This window comes from Nomascus leucogenys, chromosome 19 (genome assembly GCF_006542625.1).
Source record: "Nomascus leucogenys isolate Asia chromosome 19, Asia_NLE_v1, whole genome shotgun sequence".
NCBI classification, from domain to species: domain Eukaryota; kingdom Metazoa; phylum Chordata; class Mammalia; order Primates; family Hylobatidae; genus Nomascus; species Nomascus leucogenys.
The window spans coordinates 55,952,606-55,965,779 of NC_044399.1; the positions used below are offsets into that span (position 1 = coordinate 55,952,606).

Consider the following 13,174-nt stretch of genomic DNA (forward strand, 5'->3'; position numbering starts at 1 on the left):
AACCTACCTTTCTGGCAATCTCTTCCAACACTTCCTACTCACCCTCTCTGCCCCCACCCCACAAAACCCTCCAACACCCCATGACCTTTCCAATGCAACTCATGGGCCTCTGTGCACTTGCTACTCAGGGAAGCTGTGGACACCTTTTTTTTAACCTATCTACCAGTTATTCATCTGGCAGTGCTCAATAAATATTCATGAGATGTACTAGTATCCCATAGCCTCTTGTGCACGTGAGAGCACACTGGAAAGCTGTTTTGTACAGCAGATTGAAAGGTTAACTGGGAGTGAGGATGCTTGAATCCTAGTTCAGGCTCACTGACTGTGCCACCAGGGACAGTGCAGACTTAGTCTCAGTCCCTGTAAAGGGTGGTATATCAGAGTGCCCATCTGGGGCTCACATTTGATGATGCAAAGGACTTGATGGCTTACCCCAAAGGTATCCCTTTTTCTCCCCAACAGGAAAGGACCTCGGAAGTCTTCTAAGGAGAGTCATGGCATATAACCAGGACCCTTCAGTGGAGACCTCCATCATCAAGTTCAAAGACCAAGACTTTACCACCTTGAGGGATCACTGCCTGAGCCTGGGCCAGAAGTTTAAGGATGAGACATTCCCCGCAGCAGATTCTTCCATAGGCCAGAAGCTGCTCCAGGAAAAAAGCCTCTCCAATGTGACATGGAAGCGGCCAGGGGTGAGTGAGCCCCACAGGAGCATACCCAGCTCCAGGGTCCTTGGAATCGCCTGCCATGGCACCTCCAGCCAAAAGGAGGTTGGGCCAAACCAAACTGGAAGGAGAATGAAATTCACCGGGTATCTCTGCTCCAGTGTTGTAGCTACTCAGGGGGATGGGAAGATGCTATAGCAGGAACCAGGAGCCCAGACTCCTGAGTTCTAACCCAGTTCTAACACTAAGTACATCACTAAATTAAAATGCCTCAGTTTTTCATCCAAAAAATGGGAAACCATGGGTATGAAGATTGTAGTTGTTGCTCTTTGGAGTCTCCTCCACCCCATAATTGACCCCATCTATCACTCTGTCACCCTTTCTTCTCTTCAGGTGTCAGTATCTTTATATTCTTTTTTCCTTCCCTGTTAGAATTTGCTCAAAGGGAAGATATCAGGTCAGTCATTTACACTATAGGATGAATTTAAATAATCACCTCCCCTCTCTCTTTTATATTCACATTATCAATCTTAGCGAGGCTTGACCACCTGTAAGAGAATTTTAGACATCAGCTTTAAAATTAGGGAGATATTGCAGGACAACATTCAGACCTCCCTGACTCCACAACCCCAGCAGATGGCCACCACCTCTACCTTGCAGCTAGGTGAGCCCTCCTGGTTTTTCTAGAACTATCTCAATTTTAGGGCATGACAACTCCACGGAAAATGTCTCAGCTGACTCAACATTCTGATAATCTCATCAGGACTACTGCTGATGCAAAGCACCTGGATAAGCACCACGGGGACCCTCCTGCCCAAACCTCTATTCACATTTCTGTAGGCTGCCAGCATAACCTAGAACGAGATAGAATAATAGAATGTCTAGTAAGCTAATCATTATAATATCTGCAGCCATTACTGAGCACTGATTAAATGCCAAGCACTGTCCAAACACTTCCCATAAAGCGAAGGTAGGTTACAGAGTAAAGTTATTTTCTAATGGTGGCTACTAAGAGGCTATGAGGTCCTCTAAAGTATTTGTCTACTCTGTGGATATCTAATTCAGTTTTGCACATGGGAAGGAGAACTGAAGACATCAGGCTCTGGGAGGCGACACCTCTTGCCCTACTTTGGGACAGATTTGAAGCTTTGGTGAAGGGAAGCGTTAGGGATCAGGTAGCTTTTGGGATGCTGCTTAGAGAAAAGTGGGGTGTTTCAGTGTTCTGGGGTCCTCTTATCAGCTATTGGCAGTAAGTCCTCAACAACGACTCTCTTCTTCTAGCCTTTACCTCCTAAGGAGAGCTGAAGCAGAGAATTCTATTTAAAGAAGTTTCAAGAGGTCATTTTTTTCCCTTTGCTATTTTCAGAGGCTGAGATTATTTTAGAAAGTGGTGGGATTTTTTTCTCACAAGGTGCTGAGCAATAGATGTGAGACCATATTTATAGTGTTGAAGAATTTATAACACTTCTCTTTAGAAAGGATTGAGAGATTCTAATTATCTGAATCTCACAACTCAACTTGTGATGTCTTTTGGGGGCAAGGAGAAACTGAGGCCAACAGAAGTGAAATTACTTATAAAGAATAATGCCAGGAACCCAAAATAGAGGCAGCCAGGGGCTGAATCTGCTTTTCCCATTACTACTCTCCTCATCCAGAAGCTTACCTGAGCTCTACTGGGGGGATTGGGGAGAGGGGTATTTTTCATTCTGGTACTTCCTTTTAAATGTCATATTTCTTTGTCTTTCTTATCACAGTTGACAAGACTTACCTTTGTGTAGTACTTTCCAGAGCTTTCCATGTGTCTTCTCATACTTTATCTCCTTTGTTTTCTGCTAACTTTATAGAAAACTGACATTCAGACAGGTGATATGATATGCCGAGGTGACATGATTAGTGAGGGAAAGATCTAGAATTTAAATGAAGATTCTTTCCACCTGCTGCACTTTCCCCCCCACTGACTTAAGTGCCTAATAGGGACTCTGTTAGAATTTGGATGAACAAGTACATGAGTGAATGGATGAATGAAGGACCCTATCTACAGATGCATGTTTCAAGTTCACACGTGCAAGAAAGAAACCTTGAGTTGACCTATTTTCCAAGTAGGACAGTAAAGAAAAAAGCTAATGCACTCACCCCTTCGACACTGTGATGTCCTTGACCCACAGTGTACAGCTGTGACTGCAGAGAGCACTGGAAGAGGAGCCGCAACAGCCTGGCCCTATCCTAGTAGTAATGGCCATACCCACAGAGTGATAACCGTATGGCAGGCCTGGCTTTAGGAGCTTTGACTCATCAATCCTCACAGTAACTCTATGATAAGGTACTGTTATGAGCCTCATTTTGCAGCTGAGAAGCAGAATCAGAGAGTAGGAGGACCTCTGCCCAAAGTCATATAGTTAGATGATAGTAGAGCTGGAATTTGAACCCAGGAGTCTGGTTCCAAGACCTGAGCTCCTAACACCACGTCACATGGCCCCTGTAAGGCCTCATCATAAGCTCATGTCCTATTCTGGGCTCCTGCCTGTCACTAGTAATGTTTTTTGCACTAGTAGAATCTTCTACCTCATGTGAGTAAAACAGGAATCAATCCCTCTCTAAAGTTGATCTGTCTATGTTCTGCCCTTTTTTTTAGGGATAAAAATGGCACCTGTACCACATATGATTAAGTATTAAATGAGTACAATACTTAGAACAGTGTCTAGCACAGTGTAAACACTAAGTAAACACTAGTTTTTGTTACTGTGATTAATTGGGAAAAGTCATAAGGTAGCAGCCTCAGGGCCTATTCCCTGGGATTCTTGGGTTTTCACAGTCCAGCCATCTCAGCTTCAGCCCTCGGCCAGTTTAAGAAAACTCTTTCAGGGAAAAATGTGGGTCAGGGGCTGAAGGAAGGTTGGAGTGTAGAAAATGCCTTTCTTCTCATGTTCTGCTTTTTTTTCTTTCTTTTTTTTGAGATGGAGTCTTGTTCTGTTGCCCAGGCTAGAGTGCAGTGGCACAATCTCGGCTCACTGCAACCTCCACCTCCGGGGTTCAAGCGATTCTCCTGCCTCAGCCTCCTGAGTAGCCAGGATTACAGGCATGAGCCACCATGCAGGGCTAATTTTTGTATTTTAGTAGAGATGGGGTTTCACCATGTTGGTCAGGCTGGTCTCAAACTCCTGACCTCGAGTGATCCACCCACCTCAGCCTCCCAAAGTGCTGGGATCACAGGCATGAGCAACAACACCCAGCCTCATGTTCTGCTTTCTATCACTATTTTTAGAAAGTTGACTCCCAAGCTATAGCTTTCTGAGTGCCTGTCCTGAGGTCTGACCGGTGGCCCTTAAACTTCAACTGTATAATGGCTGAGGTAGCACCAAGGTGTTTTAGGCCATCTCCACATTCTAAGTTTTTCCAGACAATGAGAAAGCTCCTCCTGTAGGCAACTGGTAAACCACAAGGGACATCATTCTGTTTTGAGTATTCATCCCAGCTTGGCAGGTTCAACACTAGCCCAAGAGTCAGGGGCATGAGAACCAGGCTTAGCTTTCTGTGCCTGGTGCAGAAAAGTTGTTTTGTGTCATATAACTTTCTTTCTCTCTCCGCCCCACCATCTTAGCTACCCTTTCCTTCCTCTGGCTCTTGTCCTTCCTTCCACTAACAATTAACCCAATAATCTAATCCATTTTGCTGCTGAAACTTTTTCTGAAGTAGAAGGAAGCCCCGTTCACATCCTGCTTCATTCTATTTCCAATCCCTCCACCTCCCCCAGTCAGGCTCCGCAACAGCCCATGATGGTGCCCTGTGCAAATGGCACTGAGAGGACCCGACTCCTCATCAGCCTCAATGCTTCCTACAACCCTGGTCTCAGCATGGGACAGTGCTAAGGATTACACTTACATGTGAGGTATCTATGTGATATTTCCCTGAGCTAAATTTAGTACTTAGAGTGGACCCCTCTTAGGAGAATTTTTATTTCCTGGATAATTTATCAAGCATGCACACATGTGAAGTATTATCCTAAGCACTTTACATGCAATATTTCATTTAATTACCCTCACAGTCCTGTGAGGTAGATAATATTATCATCCTCATTAAATAGATCAGCACCATCCAACAGAACATTTTGTGATGATGGAAATGTTCTTCCTGCACTGTTCAATACAGTAGCCACTAGTCACGTGTGGCTATCGAGCACTTGAAATGTGACTGATGCAACTGAGGGATTAAAGGTTCAAATTGTATTGAATTTAAATTAATTTAAATGTAAGTATCCACATAGGGCTTGTGGCTACCATATTGGACAGTACACGATGGTAGACAGTAGAGCTTCACAGCAATCACCAATATTGTCAGATAAACTGAAATTTCATCTTTGTACCCATTTTATAGTAAAACACGTTTTACTTCTCAACTGAAAAATGGGCTGTGTGCCCCAAGCACGTTGCTTAACAGGTGTTCGAAGCTCAGCACAGCCCTGTTGTGGCTTCCTGCCTGTGGCCATCCTAGAGTAAGGCACTGCCTATCCAAGTGGCACCTTCCTTCCATGCAGCTAGAGCAGTTTCTGAAAGGATCATTCACTAGAAACGATTCACCTTGGGACCAAAATGTGTTCTTCAGGAAAGGAAGAGGTTAACAAGGTAAAGTTGTAAGTGCAGGTTAGGTTATGAAAACATTCCATAAGGCAATAGGTAACAAAAAATGGCAGAAAGTGACCCTGCCAACAGCCAAGTGTCATTCAGCCAGAGAACTTTGATGCCAATAAATCAAAGTCCTCTAGCAAAAATAGAAAAGGGAGTGACGCTGCCACCTGTCCCAGACTGAACTCTGGCTACCGTGTGAAAGGGCCAAATACTAAGATGCTAAACACAGGGCTCTCTTATCCAAGAGCAGCATGCCATGTGAGGATGTGGAAATCTTTAGAGAGAATGCAGAAATATGTCGAGTGCTGTCACATGGAAGATATTATTTCTTGGCATATTTCTTCATCTACCTCTGGAGACGATTAGGGTAAAGCAGCTGGCTTGAGATCACATCAGAGAGGGTATTTTCTAAGATGCCAGGAGCCCTTGCATTACAAGAGCTCTGACATATCTAATTATAACAGAGATTACCCCCAAGCTTTGCCTGGAGAAAGGTCTCCACAATCCAGAATTAAGTTCCTAAGATTACTTAGCTTAACTATTGCTGTTGGCTTCTGTATTACTCAGGGTTCTCCAGAGAAAAAGAATCATTAATATATATCCTGTTGACATATTTATTGCTAGTAAGTATATCAATATATTTTATATAAATATATCCTAGTATATATCTCATTAACATATTGACGTATATCCTAATAGATACCCTATGGATATATTTATGATGAGAGATTTACTAGGAGGGATTTGCTCACATGCTTATAGAGGCTGAGAAGTCCCACAATATGCCACCTGCAATCTGGAGACCCAGGAAAGCCAGTGATGTAGTTAAATCTGAGTGGGAGGCCAGAGAACCAGAGAATGGATGATGTAATTCCCTGTCCAAGGACGGGAAAAGACCAATGTCTCAGCTCAAGGAGTCAGGCAGAGAAAGGGCAAATTCTCCCTTTATCTTTTGTTCTGTGTAGGCCCTGAATAGACTGGATGGTGCCCACCCACCCTGGGAAGGGAATCTGCTTTGCTAAATCCCCCAACTCAAATGTTAATGTCATGTGGAAGCACCCTCATGGACATGCCCAGAAGTAATGTTAGCCAAGTATCTGGGTGCTCCATGATCCAGTTAGGATGGTATATAAAATTAACCATCCCAGCTTCCTTCTGTACTAATAATGTTTCAGGGCCTTCAAAGGCCAATTCCATCTCACAGGATCCGAAAACATAAAGTTGAGAAGATGCTGACTGCTGGTGTGGTCAGAGTGAAGAACCAGACACTGTGGAGGCAGACACTTGATTCAGAGCCTGTTTCTTGTGTGACCTGGGACAAATCGCTTGACTTCTCTGAACCTGCTCCCTGGCCCTGGCTGGGTCTCAGAATCCCCTGAGAAGCTATGTGAATCTTGAACACTATCTCTGAATGACCTATGAAATCAAAGTAGTGGGAGGTGGGACACAGCAGTCTCCCTGTCTGTGAAGCTGCTGGGTGATTCACAGTCAGCTGGAGACTGCCCATTGCTGGCAGTTCAGCCTGAATCTAATCTAGGTTCTCATCACACTGGCTTCACTGCCCTGATATGCCTGGCCCGTCTGGTAACAGGTGGCCTTCCCAGAGTCAGCACATTCCCATTTTCCCAGCCATCTTTACCTGTTTTCTTAATGGGCCTTGTCTCAGGAAGTCAGCCTGGTAGACTAAAACGCTCCTGGATATCACTTCCATCCCTTCCTACCATTCTCTTTTTGGATTATTGGTCACAGCTCTAAAGTTCAGGGTCCAGGAGGAACAAGCAGCTTAGAGGACAGGAGATATAGAAGCTGCTTTTGTGCCTAGCTTTGATGCAAACGATTCGTATGTTTTCCCATAAACTTGAAGTCAACTATTGATTTGTGGTTTGAAATCATCACCATTTAATTTTCATCACATTAAAATAGCTTTTTGTTCCTAATTAGCTAAAATTTTTGTTTTTAACTTTTATTATTCTAGTAAATCATAAAAAGTTGTTGTATGTTTATCAGATGCCTTCATAGCATTTATTGAAAGGATACAAATTTTTCTCCCTTTGGCCCATGTAAGTGCTACTTCATATTATTAGATGTCTGATGTGAAACCACCCTTGCATTCTGCATTTCTACAGCAAATCCTACACGATGATAACAAATTATCCAAAATAAGTCTGGTATGTCTGTGTGTTCTCTCTCAGGTTGGGCATCAAGGCTATGCTGGCTTATTAAATGGTGGCAGGATTCTTTTTTAATTTTTATTTTTACACTGAAACTGTAAATGACACTGGAATTTTCTATTCTCTGAAAGTTTGAGGGAACACAGAGGAAAAATTGCATGTACCTATAAGCCTTTACAGGGCATTCAGGTGATACTCTTTGGTAACTTTAAAATACTATTCCAAGGCTGTTAGTCTTTTCAGTTTATTTACTAACACGAGTCAATGTTAGCCAAGTTAATTTTTGTCAGAAAATCATCAGATTTTTTAATTGATTGGCATAGAATTCTACATCATGATTTTATATTTCTAAAGCCCAATTTTTAATTCTATTTTTATTTGAGTTTCTCTACTATATTTGCCAAAGATTGGGTCTATGTAACCCTCCCCCAAATATTAAGTTGGTGCAAAAGTAATTGTGGTTCCCCCAAATATTAGGTTGGTAAAAAAGTAATTGTGGTTTTTGCCATTACTTTCAATGGCAAAAACCATTATTGGCCATTTCTTTCAAATAATAGAACAATTTATTTATTAATCTTACTGTTTTTCTGGTTTATAATTCACTAATTGTTCTTTTCAGTTCTTCCTCCTATTTTTGTGAGGCTGTTTTTGTCTTTTTCTTTCTAAGATCTATGAATTGACTGCTAAATTCATGTTTTTATTCTATCTTGTTTAATAGTGAATGCATCTGAGGCTATGGGTTTGTCTGAGTATAGCCTTCTTAATTTTGCAAATATTTCAAAAGAGGGGGATCAATATTTATTGAACATGTACTATGTCAGACACTGCACTAAGTATTTCACATCCTTCCTCATTTGTAAATGTAAGGACTGGTCCAGCTTTGCAAGGCTGTTGGGAGCCTACCAGAGAGAACCCAGGAGCAAGGTACCCGCCCTCAGCAAGGGTTTGATGAGTGACAGCCATTGCCTTGATTGCATCGTCATTAGATTCTCTCAACTGTCCTTACATTTTGTATTATTGTTCCCATTTTACACACGAGGAAACTGAGGCACAGCAAAGTAAAGGGAATTGTTCAAGGTCTCAAGTTCACCCAGGGAGAAATGTTAGGGTAGGACTCCACAGCAGGTCTGTCTGAATGGGCTTCCCAAGCACACCTATGCCTGCCCTGGGGATCCCTGGAGGGGAACTAGCAGGCCCACAGTGAAGAAGAGCTGTGGCGAAGGTCAAGAAAATGGAGAAAAGCCATCTTTGCTCCTGGTCTGAAAATGCCACAGCCTCCATCTCTTCTTTACTTCCCACAAGTGGAAGATCTTTGACAGCAGGCCTCCTTTGAGACCTCGAGTCCCCTTTTCCAGTAGAGAGAGGAGACAAGTAAAGGCTACTGAAAGGCCCTACACCATTTTAAAACTGGCTCTACTTGGAGCCCTGCATGCAGCTGAAGGCACTCCAGACGTCCTTCCCTCTTTCTTGCGTTGGGGGAAATGCCAAAGTTCTGCCCACCATGGCTCTGGCAGAGGGTCGGACCTGGTGCCACCGCAGGGTCCCCCTCACCCGGGAGGGCCTGGGCCTGAGAGTTCCCCTCCTGGCATGTGACGGGGTCAGTTAGTTGTAGAGAAAGCAGCAGGAGGAGTTTAGTAAAATGATCCCCGCAGCCAGGACCCTGTGTTTGCAGGCGGGCACACCTTCATTTTCACCTTAGTGTGCATGTCTTCCAGGAAACCTGGGCAGTTTATGAAGAGCTGGCAGGTTCTACAAGGCACGTGACTCTGTACATGTATGGCTACTGAGCAAATGAATCCAATTCCAGTTTGCAGGCCTGCTCTCTGAAGACTTATTGGTCAATGTGAAAAGAAATGATACAAGGACCAATTACCAAATTATGCAAATCCAGGGAGAGCTGCACAGAGAGGAGGCCGAGGTCATCCCGGCCAAGTCTAGAGGGCTGGCTGGTGCTGGGGCAGAAGCCAGACCTGTGGCCTGGTGTTCTCCCAAAGTGCCTGGGGATCCCCTTTGGGAACTCTCACAATTTCGGTGCCTGCTGACAGTTCTTCATATTCTTCCCAGATGTGGCAGCACTGGGGGAATCCTCCATAACCACTTTCTCTGGCTGGCAGGCACTATGTGTGTTAGAAGTTAAAGAAGGACCAGGCACTGAGTACCAGCTCCTCACACAAGGGGACTGCAGCCTTGCAGACCCGGTCTGTGAGTTACTCAGGGTGTGGGCAAAGAGCTGAGTCATGTGTACCTTGTATCCCTTGTAGCACATGGCTAGACTTAAACCTGGAGTCCAAAATACCTATGCTAATTTCTGAGATATACAATTTCACAACAAAAGCTTTCTTATGAAAGCTATAGTACTTTATTACATTTATAAACCTCTCCTCTAATAAATGTATTCTATTCGTTTTTGATGGTTTATTTACAACCTCTTAATAAAACACTGCCTTGTCGAGATGGAATGGCTATTTGATCCAAGGACTCCAAGTCCTTATTTGTGTTATCTCTTCCTGTAGTATGCTAATGCATTTATGGCCTGTCTTGTCAGTTACATTTACACTCCGTGACACCTGCTGCCTTCTGGTAGCAATAAAGGCTGAAGAACGTGGTGAACTTTCCTAACTCGGATTTTAAGCACCTATTTAAGAATTAACCTTGACCCTTGAAAGACAAAGTGAATGATGTCACTTTGGGATACAAAGGAATAAACGATGCTCATAGCTTTTCTCCCTCTTTCCTAAAGGATTTACCAGAGGGTCCTCCTCACTTCATCCTGGATGATATAAGCAGATTTGACATCCAACAAGGAGTCGCAGGTAAGAGTGCAACATCTTCCCTCCGTGCCCTGGATAGGAAGTGGTGGAGGGTGGTGCCTACCCACAGAGTCCTGCCCCACTTCTGACGGAGAAAGGCCAGTTCCCTTGGTGCTGCTGTGGACAAACTGCTCACACCCAGTCCTGCAGGCTGCAATGAGCAGGGGAAAAGGAGACAGGAAAAATGAAAGCAAACATACACTGAGTTTCTGCAATGACCGTGCAAGATACCTTGTGTGTGCAACAACCCCATTTTATATATGTGACAATGGAAAGTGCAAGAGGTAAAATAATTTGCTTAATGTCACACACTCAGTTAGCAACAGAGTTAAGAATCCAGCACTCTCTGACTGCTTCTCACCCCACCAGACAGCCCCAGAGCAAAGGAGCTGCTGAGAGCTGGAGGGCATGGACAGGGAAACAGGAGGGGCTGCCTAAGAGGAGGTACCTGGGCTGTTCCAGGTGTGGCCAAGAGAAACCTCAGAAAGAGAAGCCTTGGAGTGAAAGGGCAGAGCTGGCTGGACAGTAGATAGGAGTTGGGAGATAGCAAAGACAACAGCCCTTCTGAGAATACACTCTAAGCTTTCAGAATGTCAGCTTGCAGATGATAGGTCCTGTACTTGAACTTGGCCTGGTGAAATCACCGTGCCTTGGACCAAGTCAATAGAGCCTGCCTGGCCACCAGCCAATGGTTCCCCTGTTAGGGTTTCACCTAACTGGAGAAAGGACCTCTCTGAGGCCATCTTTGTGGCTTCTGTACTGAACCCAGTGCCTGGCGTGAAATGGCATTCAAAACAAATTGATCATGTTAGGGGTGAAGGAGAAAGGACTCAGGGAGGGGAGGAGAGACTCAAAAGGGCTTACAAAGACATCCAAGGAGAAACTCGAGGCCATGCATCCCTCAAGGAGGAAAAGGAGAGAACGTCCCCCTACTTCGGCACAGGGATGAGCTGAGCTAATAGCAAAGAAAAACACGAATCAGTTTTCCTCAATTGTATACAGCATCATTGCCAAAATTTGCTGTAACTGAGCACCTCTGTCAAAAAGAGAATCGGAGGCTGGACGTGCTGGCTCACATCTGTAATCCCAGCACTTTGAGAGGCTGAGGTGGGTGGATCGCTTGAGGTCAGGAGTTTGAGAACAGCCTGGCCAACATGGTGAAACCTTGTCTCTACTAAAAATACAAAAAATTAGCCAGGCTTGGTGCAGCTGTGGAGGCTGTGGCAGGAAAATCGCTTTAACCCAGGAGGCGGAGGTTGCAGTGAGCCAAGAGTGTGCCACTGCACTCCAGCCTGGGCTACAGAGCGAGACTCCATGAACACCACCACCACCACTGCCCCTTCTATCTTGCTTGGAGCCAGTCCTTGTGACTCCCTCCCCCGGTTCTCCTCTCTCAGAGGAAAAAAAAAATGCATTATTTAGAAGGAAGTGTGTGGCCTCTGGTGGTAAGGACCTTTTAAATTATGGGATGGGGTTTCCAAGTGTGTCCAGTCAGCCTTTCCTGGCTTATCTCCCCTCACAGGTGACTGCTGGTTCCTGGCAGCACTGGGCTCCTTGACTCAGAACCCACAGTACAGGCAGAAGATCCTGATGGTCCAAAGCTTTTCACACCAGTATGCTGGCATTTTCCGTTTCCGGGTACGTGTGCCCTTGCAGCGCTCATTATATGACAGGGTTCTCTGTGAGTACAGGGAAGGTGAAAATCTTAAGTTTTCTCTTGGCCTGGAAACCTGAGGTGAAAGTGACAGTTGTGTTAGTTACCCTCCCTACCTTCAAAAAAAGGATTCAAGTTTATAATCTGACAACACACAGGGAAGATGACAGTTGAAATGTTTTTGTGTAAATAAAAAGAAACGACAGAAATGATTAGCAAAAGAGTCACTGATTGAGAACCCTGTAACTAACATCGAGTTTTTGTCTCTGTCTATTCCTGTGCCATATCATGCTATTTTGATTACAGTAGCTTTATAGGAAATGGTAACATCTGGTAGGCTAAGTTTTCCTTCATTATTCATTACCATTTTCTCAAAAATATCTTGGTAATTCTTGCACATTTATTCTTCCATGAGAATTTTAAAATTATTTTCCCTATTTTTTTTTAAAAAAGCCACTGTGATACAGAATGCAGCAGCATTTATGTATTAATTTAGAAAAATTACATTTTTATTGTTTTAAGTTTTCCTTTCTAGAAACATGGGATACCTTTCTATTTATTCAGAACTAGTTTTATGTCCTTCAATAAAGTGTTATATTTATATTGGTGCTGCATCTTTCTTGATAAATTCATTCTCAAACATTTTATAATTTTGTGGCTCATGTAAATAAGGTCTTTTTCCCCTCATTTTGAACTTGGTGCTGGTAAAAAAGAGAAAAGCTACTACTGATCATATATTAAACTGCATCTAGCCACCTTACCAAATTCTTTTATTAGTTCTTAATTCTTTCTTTAACAGAATCTGGAATGGTTTAGTTATCTAATAATATTATCTGCAAATAGATAATTTTGTATCTCCTTTTAATATTTGCAGAACTTATTTTGCTCTCTTGCTTTCTCACATTAGCTAGAACCTCACAATTTTGAATGAGTGACAAGAGCCAAATCCTGCCTTCTCTTGACTTCAGTAATGTGCTTCCTTGATTTACTCTTCTTTCAGTACATTCAAGTTGCTAAAAATTGTATTGGAATTTTTGTACCTATATCATGCATAAAATTGATTTCTAGTTTATGTTATTTTTATCATGTTTAAGTTCTGCTAGATTTCTAAAACAAACTGATTGAGCTTTACATACCTTGATTTGAAATAAGTAAAATAATGAGAGCTAATCATTAACTGTTCTTTGAAAGTAAAATAGACAATAGTGAAATTACCTGGGCCTGCCTCCCTTTTAAATGTGATTTCTTTAAT

The 13,174-nt window shown here is 43.2% G+C and overlaps 1 protein-coding gene across 1 annotated transcript in view; it reads left to right on the forward strand.

The window, feature by feature from the left end:
• The window catches only part of CAPN13 (calpain 13), an 84,984-nt gene that overhangs the window by 19,432 nt on the left and 52,378 nt on the right, over positions 1-13,174 (forward strand). The window contains exons 2-4 of the mRNA XM_030799806.1: positions 463-692; positions 10,199-10,271; positions 11,791-11,906. Coding sequence (XP_030655666.1) covers positions 495-692; positions 10,199-10,271; positions 11,791-11,906 — 387 coding nt within the window. The 5' untranslated portion in view covers positions 463-494. The remainder of the gene's footprint in view (positions 1-462; positions 693-10,198; positions 10,272-11,790; positions 11,907-13,174) is intronic.